Genomic DNA, 19,156 nt, shown 5'->3' with positions numbered 1-19,156 from the left:
AGCACCCAAAAGGTGTAGTCGAAGTGGTAGGTATCAGGACTGTAGGGAGCCAAAAATGACAAAGAAGATTTCCAAAGAACTTAAAAGATTAATTCAAAAGATTCTTGCAAGGAAGGAGATGGATTTCTTATATTCCTGGTGTCAAAAGTAGCCTCTCCACTCTCAAAATGTTCACTCCACCAACTTTTTTGATAGCTCTCTGAACATTCAGGTGTATCTCCTGCATGGGCCCTCATGGACTTGAAGTCCTGGGCTGTTTTCTTTAACTCATCCGAGTCCAGTTTTGGCTTTTTGACAGAGCTCTTCTTCCTTTCCAATACTTTGGCCTAGCTGAAGTCATAGAATGTGGTCCTGGAGAAGGTCAACTGCTTGGTGTGTGCAAATGGAAATTGGTGATGACGTTCAAGTGTCATTTTCTCGACTTGTACATAAGTTAAAGAGCTCAGTTTTTTTAGTTTTTTGTAACTAATTGTTTATGTTTTGATATATCAAAATGTGAATTAATTTAAAAGACTCATCTTTAAGTAATTATTGAATTAGTAAGTATTTAGATTTTAATGGAACACTCAGTAAATATATACGGTGGTTTGGTAGATGTACTTGAATATTGCTCACAAAATGTTTTGATCAATGGATGAATTTGTCTCTTGAGGCAAAGTCCAGACTCTTCACTCTCAATTCATGTTATGAACTTTGTCGGACTTTTTTAGGCCTGGAGATTCTAGAAGCATGGAGTCGAATTACAGGGTGTTGAGGTACACTTTCTTACCTCACAATGGTGACTATGTGCGGTAAAAAGACGGTGCAATACAACACGGTCTACAAGAAGTAGAAGATTTGAGCTTACAGAGCGACCAATTTCTGACCCCTCACCTCCTCGGATCTGAACCCTTTGGAGTATTTCTGGTAGGGTGTCATTGAGGCTAAGACCAACGCTATCACTCATCCAAATGTGGAGTCTCTCAAGTCGAGGATTGTGTAAGAGTTGGTCGCCTATGCGTAACATCTGCCACGCCTTCATGCACCGTAATGAGGCTGCAACAGAGGCTAAAGGTATCCACGTTGAGTGAGGGCATTCCTAAATAATAGTATGTATAGAAACTAAAAATTACATGTATTCTATCATAGGATAAAGAAATATATGCAGAGCTCGCCATATACCTGTAACTAGTAAAATCCCAGCTGGGCTAGTGCATAGTGGCCTGTAACTAGCCCGCTTGACTATGCAATACCGTACCTTAAATACCATGTATCAAGGCGTCATACGTTGAAAATTCATTGAAAACAAACATTATTGGTGATTTTTTAGAATAAATTAGATTAGGCAAAAAGTAATTTCGTATTCGGTGCTCCTTTTTTTTAACTAAGTATATCATGTTCATTATTGATAACATCGGAGTATACCATATAGCGTTGGAAATTTGTAAGTGTGTACTACGAACGCCTTATGGACAATATTACACTTAGGCTGTTCAGTTGTGAATTATTGTGCGTCGAGAATGGAGGTACCATAGGAAGAAATTCGCCATATTCTATATTTTTACTACCTGAAAAGAAAAAACACGTCGAATACGACCAAGAAAACTGGTCATTTATACGGGGCTGGGACTCTTTCGGTTCGAATTGTACAATAGTGGTTAGAACATTTTTTTCCTCTTAATTTTGCTCTTTACTGTAAACAACTCGACCACTGGAAGCTGGCGGTCGAACAGAAGTGGTCAGTATTATTGAATAGGAGACAGTAAGACATCATCCAGACAACCCCAGATCGCACAAATCTTTGATGATGCCCAAGAAGCTCCGGGACCTCGGATGAGAAGTTCTTATGTATATACCCTGCAGTGCAGACCGGGCACCATGTGAATACCACTTGATGCTGTCAATGGTCAACGCGCTTGGAGATACAAAGTTGGCCTCAATAAAGGCTTGTGAAAATTGAGTGTACAATTTTTTTGCTTTTGGGGGACAAAGGCTTCTACGAGAAGGGCATTATGAAATTGGATTCTTGTCGGCAACAAGTTATAAAACAGAATGGTACATACATGGCTTAAATAAAGCGAAAAATACGAGATTACTTTTCCCGAGCCTATTATTTCTTTATACGAAAATTTTGATTCTTTAGTTGTACTTTTTAGTAAGTAGAAATTGTACTTCACAGAAAATATATTTCTTTCTTTCTTTACTCCCAAAACGTAGCTTAATTTAAAACAAATCCGTGCAAGTTCTAAAATTAGACTAGTTGCTAATTTTAACTATGGTGAAGTCCTAGTTATAAACTCTAACTTTTAAGCACGTATTTATGACAAATACGCCTGTGCACCCTGTATTTTAATACGTGACCATTATGATACAGGCACGTATTTTCGTGGTAGACAAGGTCACTTTGATACCCCTGGTTTGTTTATCGAATGAGAGGAATAAATAGGGAATATGCGCTGAACCCTTAATAAAAAGGTAAATCTAAAAATACCATGAATTTTCTTTCGAGGTCAATTGATGCGTAGAGAAAATATGAAGTGTAGTATTACTATATATAACAGTTTTGCAAATTATATTTACACGGAAAGTATTTGAAGGATATTTTTCTATGTAGGTATTTGACTCTATTTCCCTTCCTATGATGGTCAAGGAATGAATTATAGATAAATGGAAGTCTATTGACGTTATCCCAACCTCTCTTCTCAACTACTTCTTCTTTTATATGGGCCGTCAACATAAAATCAAGATCAAATTATTATTATTTGACTGAATATTATTTCAAAATGTTATTAAGTGCCTTAAAATGCTTTAAAAAACTTGCATACAATTATATTTCTTAATGGATTTTGACAAAGGAAGAATCCATTGGTAGAAGCATCGTGGAAATTGGTGACACAGAGCTTATCCTTGAGTTTTGGTTTAATTACTTTGCCTAATTGTTTTCCCAGCTCAAAACACCATTGATCATAAAAATTAATGTCTCAAATGTCGCCTTGTACAAATATTTTGTGTTCATAAGTTGCAACTGGAGTTCTTAAAGTAAATGAAGAGACTTTTTCTACCGTAATATAATTGATTGGACGATATCCTTCAAAGAATTTATGTGGCTTAATTTTTCCCATAGATTCTGCTGGCATTCGTGCTGCTGAATGTTGTGGCAGTCCTTATTTAGGAACGAGGACCGCAGTCTACTCCAATCTGGTCCTATCTAGTCAAGTCCTACTTGTCAGTCCTTAAAGAACGTAAACTGAGGACATTTTTCCTCTTTTTAATTATTCCGTTATATAATAAAATAAATTATATAACTAATTAACAATATAATATTGTATTATCGTGAAAAATATAATATTTTTTGCAAGATATGTGCAATAATCTTAATACACATTCTTATTTCAGTTAATAACCCATCAATATATTTATGAAAAATTCTAAGGACCGACAGTCCTAAGAACTAGTCCCAAAGGCTCGACGGTCTTAAGGATCGGCCCCAGATACTGACGGTCCTACGACCGGACCAAACCGAATAAATAAGGACCTACACAACACTACTATTGCCCATAATTCCTTTTCAACTTCTTGAAGAGTGTTTCCCTTCATAAATGTTTCAGTTTGGGTAAGGAAGTTACTCAGAAGAATTCTACGATGTAAACCATCTCTAACATATTCCTTATTGGATTGGACTGGAGTGATAAAATCGTATCGTAGTACAGGAGTACCCTCGTAAATAAGTTGATAAAATGCATCTTTGACATTAGTTCCTAGCCTTACAATGGGACCATTGGGGTAGTTAACCTTCAAGCTAGGATGTTGATTTTTATACTAAAATTGAGTTAACAACTAATCAACATGTAAAATTTGGTTTTGTTAATTCTTTTCTTGTAATTTTCATGTCAAAGACGCAAGATTAATTGTCAAATATGTAGATAAATATAATGGAAACCGTCGATTCGACGACAAAGTATGTACTGGTTTGATCCCAAAGAAGAAAAACATTATTGGGGGGAGGGGGATCCACTAAAAATGATGGATTTCTCATGGATTTCTTTTTACTGCAACTTCGGGGGTCAAACATTTATGATGTCCAGTTGACAGGGGTTGGGGGCTTACAGATTTAAAGACTTCTTAGGTTAAGGAGGAGGGAATATGTTATTTTTTGGAATCAATGTATTGAGTATTCATCAACAAAACCTATTAAATATGAAATATTAGGTTAATTCAAAAGTTCTGAGGGTTTTTCGCTAGATGTCTTTACAGAATGTTTAAAAGGTAAGCGTACACTTAAAAAAGTGCATTTACAGTTTGGTGAAGCCAGTTGTGTGTTACAGCGTTCCAAAATAGATGTAAAATAAATGATAATTTGATACGTTCTTCAGTATGACTACGACCAAGGTGAAAAGGCGGAGCAGGCGGCGAAATAAAGCGGGGCTTATGGATCCAATACAGTATCAAACAACAGCAAAGCGGTGGCTCCAAGGATTCCGTTCTGGTAATATGAGCGTCGGAAAATGTCGATAAAATAATGAAAATCGTTGAGTTGGACCAGTATGTGAGTCCTTATTCCATTGCCCAGGAACTGGAGATTAGCCAGAAGACCGTTTGGAACTCTCTCAATGGGTTTTATTCTATCTTTGTCAATTTCATTGTCAAAATAAAGCGAAAAAGGGCTTATAAATTTATATAACTTAATTTGGATTCTATGTTGACTGGGTATTAACTAAAAATATTTTATTAATATTTATTGTAACGTTTAACCCACGTTCAGTGACTACGTAAAAAAAGGATGTTCATTTATTGAGGGCTAAACAGTTTAATATATTTAAGTAAAATTAAGCTCCAAAACTTTCCCAATTTTTTTGCCATGTTGTATCTCGTGTCTATCTATGTAACATAAGTTTGTTAGATATGAAAATAGATTTTGGCATGGAGAGATCCTTCTGCTTGAATTCATACTAATACTGAGTAAAGGTGATTAGTGAACTTCTCATTTACAATAACTGTAGTTTACAAATAGCCATTTTGTCGTCTGAATCATCACCATTGGGGATTAACTCCTTTGATATATTACAATGTTATGCACAACAAATATTATTTGGGGTTTATTTGGTGATAATCAGACTTGTAGTATTCGGACTAGGACTCGGAATTGAATTTTTTCATGGATTTGGACTACTAATGGGAGAATTAATCAGGATTGAAGAATCGGGTGATTTTTCTGGAATCCGCATCCAGAAAAATGTATTACTTTTATAAGCTATGAAAAAATAGGTTACCCCACATTTGAAACTTAATATAATTTTGCAAACTTTTTTCCCAAAAATCATTTTTTTTTTTAAATTAACTTTTCCGTTAATAACTATATATTTTTATAATTTTTGCCTACAAAAATTAATTTTATGTCAACAGCTGTGGATTACTGAAAATTTTTCCAAAAAAATTACTTTTTTGAGTGTAGCCATGGGTTTTTGCAATTGTTTATTCAAAAAATTTAATTTTTCGATTCCCCCCCCTCCCCCAATATTGTCCTTGATAGCAAAATGGTATTTTTGCAGTTATTTGTCCTGTGGACTCAGAGTTATTCTTGATCCGCTCTCATTGTATCACATATATATTTTGTGATAAACGCTTTTTCCAACTAAATGATTCAAAATAAATTATTTTGCATCTACTAAACTAAATGTGTGGCCCCTCAACACAAAACAAGCTAGAAGGATGTATCTCAAAATTGATCATGAATTACATTTGCACTCTTCGGCAAATTATCATCACTTTCTATTAATAGATTTTTAGTGATTAATACTGTTGTTATTATTTCTAATTTTTTAATAATAAATATTATTTAAACACGTCACTAAAGATTTATTGGTACCTTATAAGTATAATTCAACGATTCCAATGGAAGAAGAGCTAATCACTACTCCATTATGAATTATCAATAGACATGATTGATTATTAATTTGATAAAATACTCAAGGATTGACAAACAAGGCTTATAGGAGGAAAATGCATAATTCAATCATTTGTCCCACAGAAAACGACCATTTAACGTGTTTTGTAGTAATACACATTATATATTTTGATAAAAATATTCAGAAGAAACATCAATTTCAACAAAAAGTAACGTATAAACCATATTTATTGATATTTTAAGGGGAAATATCCATGAGGCAAAATGGCTTTAATGTGACATAGTTAAAGACAAAAGTACTGGACACCCTTAATTACCTCGGTTGGCCAAAAAATACTATCAATAGGGAATCACTTGGTCTTTATACGTCTATATATTACATTTTAGACTGATTTATTCGACCGTTTTGGACTTCATGTGTACTAGATAAGATTTACCCGGCGTTGTCGGGGACATTAAGAAATCCAAATTAATTAAGAACTCTTCTGCTTGATATAAATAAAAAATAAAGGCTGTCAAATTCGAAGAATCATTCACAGTTTGGTTTATGAGTATGATAATACTAATTTATGGGTATTATATAGGCTTTCATGCAATGAGGAAGTAGCTGCTCTAATCTGTGTCCGATACCGATCTCCCAGTCTCGGACCCGCTTGTCTAAATATCTTGCAAACCTCCTAATAACCCAAAATACTGTACAGATGAAGTATTGGGCCAAAATGCAGTTTAACTCTGCCGCTACTGCGTTTATAAGTACCAAGGAAGCCTTTAAATAATCTATCATACAACCTAGTCCACGGGTTGTGCAGGTTAAGTGCAGAACACGAACCAAGTTAAATTTCGCCGCCACTGCTTCTCTGAGCATCAAAAAACCCTCCTAATATCCCAAAATGCTCAGTTTACTATAGGTGATGTGCTGGGCCAAAATACAGTTTACATCTCTTGCCACCGTACTACTAGGCAGAACATAACCATCCTAATATTATATAGTACACCCCAGCCCACGGGTTGTGCAGGTGAAATGCTGGGCCGAAGCAAGTTAAATTTATCCACCGCCCCTCCCTGAGCACCAAGGAACCTTCCTAATATCCCAAAAACAACCTGCTGTCAGGTTGTATAGTTGAAGTACCAGGCCTTAAGGCAGTTTAAACTGCATTGTCACCCCATTTCTAAGGACCAATGACCCTTTTTAGAATTCTAGAATAAATCCCAACCCACGGGTTGTTTATGCGAACAGATAAGCCCGAATCAAGGTAAATTTATCTGCCGCCGCTTCTCTGAGCATCAAGAACCCTTGTAATATCCAAAATGCATTCTGGCCCTCAGGTTGTGCAGGTAAAGTACAGTTCCTCAAGGCAGTTTAAAATCTACCGCCACTACATTTCTAAGCTCCAAGAACCCCTTCAAACATGCTAGAATACACACCCGGCCACGAATTGTGGGCTGCTGCACCCTGAGGTAGGTTAAATTCTTCCCCCTCTGCTTCCTTAAGCATCAAAGAGCCCTTATATTAATAAAAATACACGCCGAAACTCAGGTTGTACAGGTCAAATGCTATTTTAAGACCACCATAGTCTCAAAGACCAAAAAAAAAAAAAAAAAAAAAAAAATGTTACCGAAATCGTTTTTGTTGCCCTTTGAACCTACAATAAAAATTTCGGAAAAATCCATCCATTGTTTCACCCGTGATTGAAGGATTTATTCGCACACACCCAGAAATTTGGATTTAATATATAGATAGATTAACACCAAATACAGACATTGAAATAAATAAAATATGATAAAAAATTGAGTTCAGCTTCAGAAACTTTTAGTGGGCCTCCATCCTCCCCCATCAAAAAAGGGGTTAACGACGCCACTGATTGCCTGTATATTAATATGTAGTATATATTACATTTTTCGAAATTTGATTTGATCCTAACCTTTTGCCCTCCTAATGTAAAGGTTTTAATTAAAAAATATAGAAATGAGATGTTTATCTTGATAGTTGTATACTTTGTAGTCATACAACCATGGTATATCTTTATGTATACGAGGGTGGTCTGAAAAGTTTCCAACATAACAATGATACAATACTTTTTTTCTGTATATTTTGATTATTTTTCAACATAGTCTCCTTGTAATTCTACAACACACTTCTCCTAGTGAGTCTCCCATCTCTGTAACTCGTTCTAATTTCTTCTTCATTTGACGAAAATCCTTACAGTCCACTCTTTGGACTCTAATTTATTTCCGGCGTATATATTTGTATTCATTTGTCATACTACAGTAATAAATCGGCGTCAAAACTCGGATTTATTGTGCTTCAACCATACCAACAGAGCTATCCTCAATTTTCACAAAAGCACTCACATTAACTTACTCAAGCGTCTGTTGTATAACAACTCTGGTTTCAAAATGGCTGAAACTTTATTAAGTAACGGTCAACATATGCTAAATGGATGTGACTAATTTATATTTACAAGTCCTGTCATTTTCACGTTGAGGTGAAATAGTTGTCAGACCACCCTTGTACATATAAATGTAAGGAAAACGATTCTACCTATATATACGTTCATAATTGTTCATAACAGAGTTTAAAAATAACCGTGACATTTCCAAAAATAAATAAAAAGAATAATAATCTGACGGATGGCAATCAAAAATGATATATATTTCATAAAAGCTTTAACAATCTCTGCAATTCCTGTTTTCCCTTGATTAAACTTTTCATTTCCATTGCGCTGAATGTGTCCTTTAAGATACCTAAGATATCCTATTTCATAAAAATAGTTATTCCTAGGTATGAAACATACTTGGATGTCCTTTTTATATTTCTGGATCCAATTATTTCCCACAGCGTTACATTTATTGAGTAATGCAGCCTATCCTCCGAAAAGAAACAGAGATAAAAGGCTTTAAACAAGTTGGTAATTAGCCAATTCCTATTCTCATCCAACTATGGAATTATTATTTTATATAATTGATGAGAATTGTTCACAGATTCATAAGAAAAGTTTCATTATAATTCAACTAATCAATGCTTAGAAGACTCAACACTGACATACCGATAGGTGATCACAAAATAATGGCATGTTCCAAGTGAATTTCCTCAGAGTAGTGGCTCAAAACTTGCCATTTTATCCCCGTTATTTTTAATTATGATGCATACTTATGGAGCCAAACGATAGCTGAAACAAAAATAAACCACCTTTGTTTTTATACCATGTGTCTAACTGTAAAAATATTGGTGTAACACCAAAAAAAGGCAACGCATTTCCAATCTCCACCACGGAGGCGTCAGTCGAAAATGGGCTTGTGGATACCGCTAGCATCACCTCCCAGACTCCCTACAACATCAAGAATTTCAATACAGCCGTATACAGACAAAAAGAATCAAAACTTCTGATCTGCCTTCATGTGGCCTTTCTACAGCCCTGACCTCAACCACTTTGTAGTTTGAGGAGACTGAGAGAAAAATGTCTGCTGTGCCTCGTCTTGAGATGTCAATCTGTTCGGCGGCGTGTCAATTCTGCTATTTCTTGTGAAGAAGGAGATATTGAATAAAAATATAGCTAAATATAACATTTAAAACATATCACAAATTGGTTTTTCAGTTCTCTATTTCATTGTTAGATAGAAACCACATGTTCTGTAAGTGAGTCATGCACTTGCAAGTGGTGATATGAGTCGTATTATGTCCTTAGGGTTACTCTACTGAGTCTAAATTGAATCTTTTTAAGTCATGAATACAAATGTCGTTCAGGGTAATTAAAAAGATTGTCGATATGATTTTCTAAGGGCGTGAAGGATGGAGTACTCCTGCATAAATTCGATGGCCTTTTCAGACAATTTTTGTCCTTGTTTTTCAATATAGGATAATTATATACATTTCAATATCTGTGGAGGATTGTCCTCCGGAATATATTACAATCAGAAACTTGCTCTCAGGAAAATTACTTTCAATCTTATTTCATATTGATTCATCAACAGATAAGTCTGACTCATATAAGGATCCGTTGATAGCTTTCTCATCTGCTAATAGACAATATTAAAATAACCCTTCTTATTTGCCAAATTGCACCCCATGGACATGCGATTTGTGTAGGATAACTAAAGGTTTATAGAAATACAAGGTTAGACCATTTAATAGGGCTTGCTTGAATTTTTAATCTGATGTATTATACCGACTGCGGGGCAACCATCAAGGACCCTCTTAATTTCCCAATATTTTTTTTACAATGACAGCTTCTACGGCCACTATCTTTGTCCAACTTTCTTCTCTTTTTTTTTTTTGCATATAAGCAAGCTATATAATTAGGGGCGTACACAAGGAGTTGGCTGGAGGGACTGTGTCCCCATCAAAAAAAAAAAAAAAGATTACTTGCTTTTTGTTAGAAAATTTAATATTTCAAATTGTTAAAAAAATTTTAAATTTTTAAATTTGATTCAATTTTTCAAATATTTTCCTTCAAAAATTTAATTTTCTATGGATAGCCATGGATTTTTAAAAGTTATCTCCTAAAAAATGTATTACTTGATTTTTTTTTCAAAAGAATTTATATTAGAAATTTAATTTTTGAAATTTTTTTTGAGAACAACTGGGGATTTTTGAAATTTTTTTCCAAAAAATTTAATTGTTCGTGAACAGAGGAGATTTTTGAGTTTCTTATTCAAAAATATTTTTTTTTTGTAAACAGCTGTAGATTTTTAAAAATTTTTTACAAGAAATTTAATTTTTTGAGAATAGTTATTTATTTTTGAATTTTTTTTTTCAAAAACTTAATATTTGGAATTTAATTTAACAAAATTTTAATTTTTGGATTTAAAAAAATAAATAAATCTAAAAATCAAGCTTCCCCCACCCCCAATATAATCTTGCGGACGCAATTGCGTGCAATTTTACTATAGAGGGTAATCTTCATAGAACCTTGCGTATTAGACATACCATGTATGGCTTTTAGAAAATGCAGTCACATCTTCATCAAGTCAACATTTTTTTGACTCAGTGGCAGTTCAAGTAGTAATTTCAATATAAATTTAGTTCAGTACCGTTTGAAATAGGTCAGTATCCCGGTACCATTATAGAACCAGTATGCCAAATAAGGTTACAATAAACATATTATATTATCAAATATTGAATAGTGTGATAACTGGGCGTCTAACAGTAGGCGTAGGAGACTAGAGGGAAAGATCTGTGGGAACCTGTAAATATTAATTGTATATTTTGGCAAGATGTGTGTTTATTATAATGGTCCTTGCTTAAACAATTATTAAATTTAAATATACACAAATGAGTAATTTTGAGGAAAAGTCGATATAAACATAAACCGAAATATATGGACAACTTTTGAATAAATTTACCGTGGAAGATTCCTCTGGAGGAAAATAGCCCGTATTTTGTTCAAACTTCATGATGAATAAGAGCAAATTACAAATTTGCATAATATTATTTATGACAAATATCTACAAATATTTTTTTGTCCCATCCAAGTACCTTCATATGTTAGTAGTATGTTTGCAATACAATTTTTTTGCATTTTTTTAAATTCAATCCAATCTTCGAAGAAATAGATCGAGAGGATTGGTAAGGTGAGGGGGAGATAAATACTTAGGGCCTCTTAAAATATGGATAAATACCCTCTGTCCTCGTATTGACCCGGGGTAGTGTGAAATTCCTAAAAATAACCACCAATGCATCCAAGGAACCCCTCTAATGCAAAAAAAAAATATAATTTAAGCCCCTAGTTTGCAAATTGAACCCCACCTTGTTTTGGGTTTTTACACCATTTAATTCTTTTTTCTTATGGATACTAATTAAAAATATTTGTAATTCAATAGTCGTCTCAAAAAAAAATTCTTTAAATCTGTAAAGGGTACACTCAATTTTAAATTACTTTTTGTGTTTTTCTGTTTGGAATAGTTAACTGATTACTGTTGAAAATAATTTATCTAATTTAAATAAAAAAAAGTTTAATCATCGTAATTTTATTTAAACAAATATATATATTTTATAAATTCCTACATAAAATAAAATAATATATTTCTTATAATAATTTTAAAGACCTAAAATAGATGCAAATTATAATATAAATCTTTTAAAAATGGATAAATAGTAAATAAATACTATTAAGCGAATTTATAAATTTGGTAATTTTCCTCTATTGCAATTTTCTCCAGGGGAGATTTCTGCACACGATAGACTTTATTAGCAAAAGATGATGAAGAGACGGCCTTAAAAAAAGGTCATTCTAAAAATAAAATAAAACATTATTTTCTAATATAAAAAAATTAAAGAAATATTAATATACTTGCAGTAGTCACTGAATTATTAGACGTCAACAAACAGACACACTTTACATTAATAATATAGAAGAAAACTCCATAAGAAATCTTCAGTGGTATTCTCCATTTTTCATGAACACACTCACACGTAGTTACTTATTATTGAGATGTTCTCTCCTCAAAAATGAAACAAATATTTATAACAGATTGATAATTTTTTACCTGATGAGCCTTGGAGTACTTTAGTCTAGAGACAAAAGTACTTACAGACTGAAATTTACCTACACAATCAAAAATTGGGGAAAGGGTGTATCTATGGGCATGTTTTTTAACCCCTGGAATCAGGCCAATTAACCGAGGGGGAACTATATATGGGGAAAAGACTCTGCTCTTTATCACACAGCCATTAAAACACAAGAATTTTACTACTGCCGCCTCAAAAATGTATGGGAAAAGTCAAAGTTCCTTATCTCTAGCCCAAAATATAGTTCCATGAATAATATTGGTAGAGGGCTGTCGAGAGTAAGTCCAACACAAACAAACAGTCAAATTTGGAAGCCCTAAAATCAATTGTTGTGGATGCTTTCTAAAACAGAAACTTTCCGAACATACCAAAGTTTCTAATTTCGTATCTAGGCCGTTGTAGAGGTCAATGACAGTTATATGAAATAATTATCCATATACATATTTACTCCTTTATTATTTTTCTAAAAATAATCTATTCGGTAATTTTTATGGCGAATGTACAGGGTGGACCCTAAAAACTGTAACAAATATTTAATCCCGATTAAATCTGGTCTTTTTTAGAGGACAATGCCTGCAAGATAACTAACCAAACTTTGGATACACTGAAAGACTCCCTAATTCGGAGATGGGATAGAATTCTAATAAAGATGGTTCGTGTCTGCTTCGATGTCTTCCTTAACAGACTCAAGGCAGTGATGCAATCTTATGCAAAAGGGGACCATTTTGTTAACTTTTTGATCACTTACTTTTATGATAGTCACATGTAAATAAAAAAACAAAAATGCATTTATTTTTTTCTGCCCTCTCTCTATGTTATTAAAATTATAATTCAAAAGATGACTAATTTCTATGCAATACCCTGTATATGTACAACCAATTAGTAAACATGAATGACTTTTTTGAGTATGTACCTATGCACATATCTTTAGGCTACTACTTATAGGCACATGTACTTATTTATTCGTGGATATCATTAAAAGGAATCTATCTTACAAATCTATGTACATATGTAGGCCTTGAGATAAAATCTGTAATAAATATATATTCATTAACCACACAGGCCCTCAAAATCACTTTACATTCTAAGAACAAATATTTTAATTAGGTTTAATAAGTTTGTTATTACATGGCATATAGTCTGTGAGTCTGCCACATTTGTGTAAAGTACTATGTCAGGACATCATATAAAAGCAAGACTGTCAAAAAATTTCTGCCAGAAAAGTGAGGTCACTCCATCCCCCTAAAAAAAAAAAAGTCAGCCAAAAAACATTGAATTTATGGTTTATTTCACCCCATAAAGTACGTGGACAAAACTTGCTTCAATGATTAGTAGTATCTCAGGGCATCATATAAAAGCAAGACTGAAAAAAAAAATCGGTCAGTAATTCGGTTGAGATCAGTCTCCCCCTCCTAAAAAAGTACATCGAAAAAACATAAAAATAACATTTTTCACCCCATAGGGTACATGGACAAACTTACCTCAGTGTATTATACTATATCAGCACATTACTTACATCGAATTTCCTGTCCAGCAAAAATTAAGTCAGACCCCCAAAAGTACCACTCTCCCCCCTCCTTAAATTAAAACTTTAAGTTGATAATACTTTATTATAACGATCCCAATCTAGATATATTTTCAATTACACTTTGTATTAAAAACTTTATAGATACATATTTAAATGAAAATTAAAACGAAATTTGCCATGGAAATTTTTTGTCCGTCTTGGTTTTTTAAGATGACCTTTTGAAATAATATTATTCACACTTGAAGTTACTCCCTTGGGGGATGGAACTAACAAATATGTTTAAATATTTGTCATAAATAATATTCAGAGAATTTATAATTTTTTATTATTTATCAGGAAGTTTGAACAAAATACGGGGAATCCTCCATAGGCAATTATCCCCAGGGCAGTGTTCCTAGTTCCCTATGAAACGTACAACCTTTTAAAAGTGTGAAATTGTACGAGGATGATTTTGTTCTTAGTTGTAACCTGAACAGTCATTTTTAAATTTCAAATCTGGAATCATTATTTTTAAATTCTTGAGGAGTGAATATCTAAGTATAAAGTAATTACCTATTGCCTGAAAGACGTAGAGGAGTAACCCCGAATTATTGTTTAGATCCTTGTTGTTGTTGTTTTTTTGTACCCAAGTACAACTATATAATTCAAAATATTGTTATATAATGAATCACAAACAATCTGGAGATAAACTCGCACCTAAAACTTCACAAAAATAAAATATATTTCTTATAGAAATATTTTTATACATCTATCAACAATATGGGCATAATTATGGGACAATGGCATTCTTGTCGTAATAATTTTTTTCGTAATATTTTTTTTTTTTTTTGGGATTAGGGCCAATATAAAAATAGATAAAATCTTTATTATTTAATAATATTTTAAAATTCAAATAAATAACTCACCTTTTTCGGATCCCAGACATTTGCTATGTGTGAAAGCCCCATAGGATTTCTTGCAGAATTATAACTATGTACGTGTAAGTCAAACATATACCTATATAAAAAATCAGGCCATTGGCATAAATAAATCACGATTCTTATGAAACTATTCAATTCCAATGTCAAGCTTATCATAGTCCTCTTTTTAAGTAGAGGTATACATTCGACTATTTCAATCTAATACATCAAACTAAATACATACGAATACCGAACAGAAGAAAATTGACCCATCTGGCTGAAAGTTGGGGTAGTGCCATATCTTGGACTTTTAAAACAACCCTCGTAAAAATGTGTGTTATTTTCATAAAAATATGGCAAATAGGTAGTTAACAAATGACCTTATGAGCTCATGTTATGGCATGGAAATAATTTCTCAGTTCTTCTATCCCATTTGTAGCGGGTGCGCTTGAGCCTTTGCTTACAGATTAATATTATTATGATATGAAATAATCTACGATTAAAAATATAAACAGTTATTTTCTTATGGGAACCCTACAAAATCGGCACGGGATCAAACATTCTTTAAATGATTATGTTTACAATGTTCATTTTCTTTTTTTAAACATACCAACAGACCATATTTTTTACAACTATAACACAATGATAATGATTTTTTCTTCTTCTATTATTTACAGAGTCCCAAAACTCAAAGGAAAACTCTCATGGAAAGACGACTACGCTCTTTACAAACAACTCTGGGAAACGATGGCTCTCGTGTTTATTGAACCATCAGTTTCCCTTTGTGGTTTTGATACTGTATTCTTATTAAACCAATGACTCTTTTATGGAGAAGAATCTGTTGTTTTTATACATTAAACATAAATAAATATTTATTTATTTAATAGTTATATGACTAGCTATAAACATACTCTTCATATAGCTAAACCCCTTAATTGCTTTAATATGCATATTATATGTTTCTTGGAATTTTATAAAAATATTGTTAACCAATTTAATCAATTTCTAGGTACAAATCTATATCATAACTTGATTCCTTTGTTTAGTCAAGAAATACCCCATATATGAAACGTACACTCTTTTTTTTTTTTCCACATTCCGTTATTTGGCCAATCATGGGTGTTTGTCTATCGGACTATTAGTGGAATAGTTATGATTGAAAAGAGATAATTGAATAATATACTGAATAAAAAAGAAAATACCCCAACAATAACATGATCATAATAATTCAATCATTTAAATTTTGTATTATTTTTTAACTATTCAATTCATTTTGTATACGTTTAAACATCAATTAAGAAGCTAAAAAACTTTTATGAATCTGATAAATTAGACAAAATAAATCCTTATTTTAAAATAATCTGAAAGTTTTTAGTACAAATATTTCGTTATTTTGAGTAAAAACAATAGATTATGTGAATTTTATAAGTCAGTATCAATCTGCTTTGAGGAGGTTGCTTAATCATATCATATAATAGTTATAATTTTAGATTTCCTCACACTCTAAAAATATGAATCCAAAAAATCAAAAGGGCAAACAAACGAATGTCTTTTTAAAAATACAGTTTCTTAAATTCAGTAAACCTTGATTAAAAATTAACAAATATACAAAATTATCCCAAAGAAGACATTATCAATATAAATAAAAATTTGCATCTATTCAGATTAACTGCTTTAGGAGCATATTAAAAAATATTCGCGATAAAATACAGATTCAAAAGAATTATAAGTTTATTTTTTAATTTTAAAGTGTATAATCCCAGTTCACTAACGAAGAGTTAAAACAGCAGTGATTCACATACTTTTTATATTGTGAGCTCTACAGCATTTCCCTATATTCTATGGTGGTTTCTAACCTTCTCAACTCAAACACAAATTGGTTTCATTTCAGTAGCTAAAATAAAATGACAAAAATAATGTTATCTTTTTTAAATGAAAAAAAAACAAAACTGGTACACGAACTGTTTTTCCTTTTATAATCTTTGAACGGAGTTTTTTATCCACCCAAATCCCATTCCTAATTATTGTTGTTAAATTAGTAAGTTTGTTTTTTTACCATTTAAAACAAAAAATGAAAATAAATGAAAATGTTCAAACTACAACGATCCTTTAAGAATGAATGTAAAAAGAAAAAAAGAGTATAAACCAAAACCGGTTTTTTTTCTTTTTTAATCTCTGAAAGGTGTTTTTTTATCTACAAAGATCCCATTCCTACTTATTTTGAGACTTGCTTGATTTTTGTAAGTATTTTGCTCTATGTCAAATATATTTATTTTTTAATTCAATTGTTTTATTTGCTATTTATGTAATTTCTTGCCAATTTTTTGGTTATACAACGCTAAAGACAAGGCTCCGACCAACCCGTGTTGGGAACTGCTGTCTGAAGAAACTTTTATACGAGTAAAAAAAAGAATTCAATTTTATTAGTATTTAACAAACTGATAAGGCATCTGTAATTCGTCTTTTTGTATAAAATTTGGTTTGTAGGAATTTTCGCATTTGAATTTTCATCCTTTTTGTAAGTTCGAGCCAATTTCTAAGTATGCAAAAATCAATAATGTATATAAAGTTTTTTTGCTTTTTACAAAATGTTTCATGAATTTCAAATACATGGTTATATTTAATATGCAATTATCCAACATCGAAAAAAAAATGCAATTTTGAGGTTAAAGGGTTGTTTTTTTATTTAAAAAAAACACCTTGGGATTTCAACTGTTTTTACGACAAACAAACTAATTTGTAGCCTTAATAAAGAAAAGTTAATTTAGAAAAAAAAGTATTTGGTTCTACAAAAAAGTATAATCGTTCTACAATATTGATTTTGTTTTCAATTTTATTGAAGAAAACACACACTTTAAAACAGCATTCTACCCGTCGACTACAACTCACATTTATTATTGTTATTGAAGCAATAGACATGGAAAACTACCATTAATTTTTTTAATTGTAATAGATTTGGCCTGTAAAGTCTTTTGAAAAAAATCAAAAAAAATCATCCAACCTTACTTTGCATATTTTTTAAATATTCTACATATATGAAAATTAAAAGTTAAACTGAAAAAATCAAACATTTTTCTAAGGCAAATTGAAATATAAGGTTAAGTTTGTAATTTGAGATATAATAAAATAAAATTTAAAAATATAGGAAAATCATTTTTGATTCATTTCTGTATAATTAGACACAACTTGTAGGAAATGTACTAAAGATAAATTAATAAATATTTTATCATTCAAATAATGAAATGTTTGTCATCAATTATTATTACTTTCAATTTTCACCTTTATAGATATTTCATTTTGAAATATGTCTCCCAATCAATATTATACTCTATAAACGTGAATTAAAGGCCTAAATTTCTACAATTGAAAAATTTTAAAGTTCCTTTTCCTGTTCAATGGCTTAATTATCAATAACTAATGTGCCAGTAGTCGTGCCAAGACATGCATTTTATACCATACTTTAATCCATATAAGCTTAATTAAATAGCACAAACTTACAAAATTATAATTTTAAATGGAAAAATAAATTAGTAAATTTTTTTTCGAAAAAGTAAAATTTTACTGACTTGTGTAATTTATTTCTTTTATGCTATTATAATAATAACTGTTAAATATAGGTATTTTAGTTAACTATTCCAACAAGAGTCCTGTACTTTTGCGTGAAGTCATTGCGCATTAAAATTATTCTCCCTCGGGGATATTTTGGCTTATTATATATGAAAATATACTAGGTTTATACGTCGCTAATGTTTATTATTGGTTGAAATTGATATTTCCTTTAAATTTATAAATCAAAATAAGTCATGTGCATTACTATAAAACGCATTTAATGGTCATTTTTTCTGTTGAAGTAATTATGGAATTATGTTTTTTTGTCAACCCATGAGTATTTTCCAATAGGAAAAATCCATCATGCCTAATTATAAATTCATTGATAATAGAAAAGTGATTAGCATTTCTTCTATTGGAGTCGTTGTTCTGTGTGTATTTTTTTTTTTTTTTTAATTATTATTCTAATTTTATTACCTATTTTATCTCTGATTCGAATTCATTACATAGTGAGATTTCGAATGTATGCATGCATTGAAATTTTGGGGGATAATTTCATCCTTTTTCTTTAAAAAAATAACAGTTCAATGTTTTTATACTAATAAACATGAGATATTTTGATTAAAAAATTCAAAGAGAGCATCAATTTCAACCTAAAACTCCAATGAAGACATATCAAAATCATTTATTTATATATTAAGGATGTTTATCGTTGAGGCAAAAGGTCCTAAGGCAAAAGTTTTGAAGCAAAATAGTAAGGCGAAATTGCCTTGCGTCATTCCATTAAT

General features: G+C 31.6%; 1 protein-coding gene across 1 annotated transcript in view; it reads left to right on the top strand.

The window, feature by feature from the left end:
• Positions 1–17,595, top strand: part of LOC121121645 (lachesin-like) — a 182,184-nt gene extending 164,589 nt beyond the window's left edge. The window contains exon 11 of the mRNA XM_071890015.1: positions 15,497–17,595. Within this exon, the coding sequence (XP_071746116.1) occupies positions 15,497–15,630 (134 nt within the window). The 3' untranslated portion in view covers positions 15,631–17,595. The remainder of the gene's footprint in view (positions 1–15,496) is intronic.
• The last annotated feature ends 1,561 nt before the right edge of the window (positions 17,596–19,156 follow it).

This window comes from Lepeophtheirus salmonis, chromosome 7 (genome assembly GCF_016086655.4).
Source record: "Lepeophtheirus salmonis chromosome 7, UVic_Lsal_1.4, whole genome shotgun sequence".
In the NCBI taxonomy this organism is placed as follows: domain Eukaryota; kingdom Metazoa; phylum Arthropoda; class Copepoda; order Siphonostomatoida; family Caligidae; genus Lepeophtheirus; species Lepeophtheirus salmonis.
This window is presented reverse-complemented; position numbering and strand designations above follow the sequence as displayed.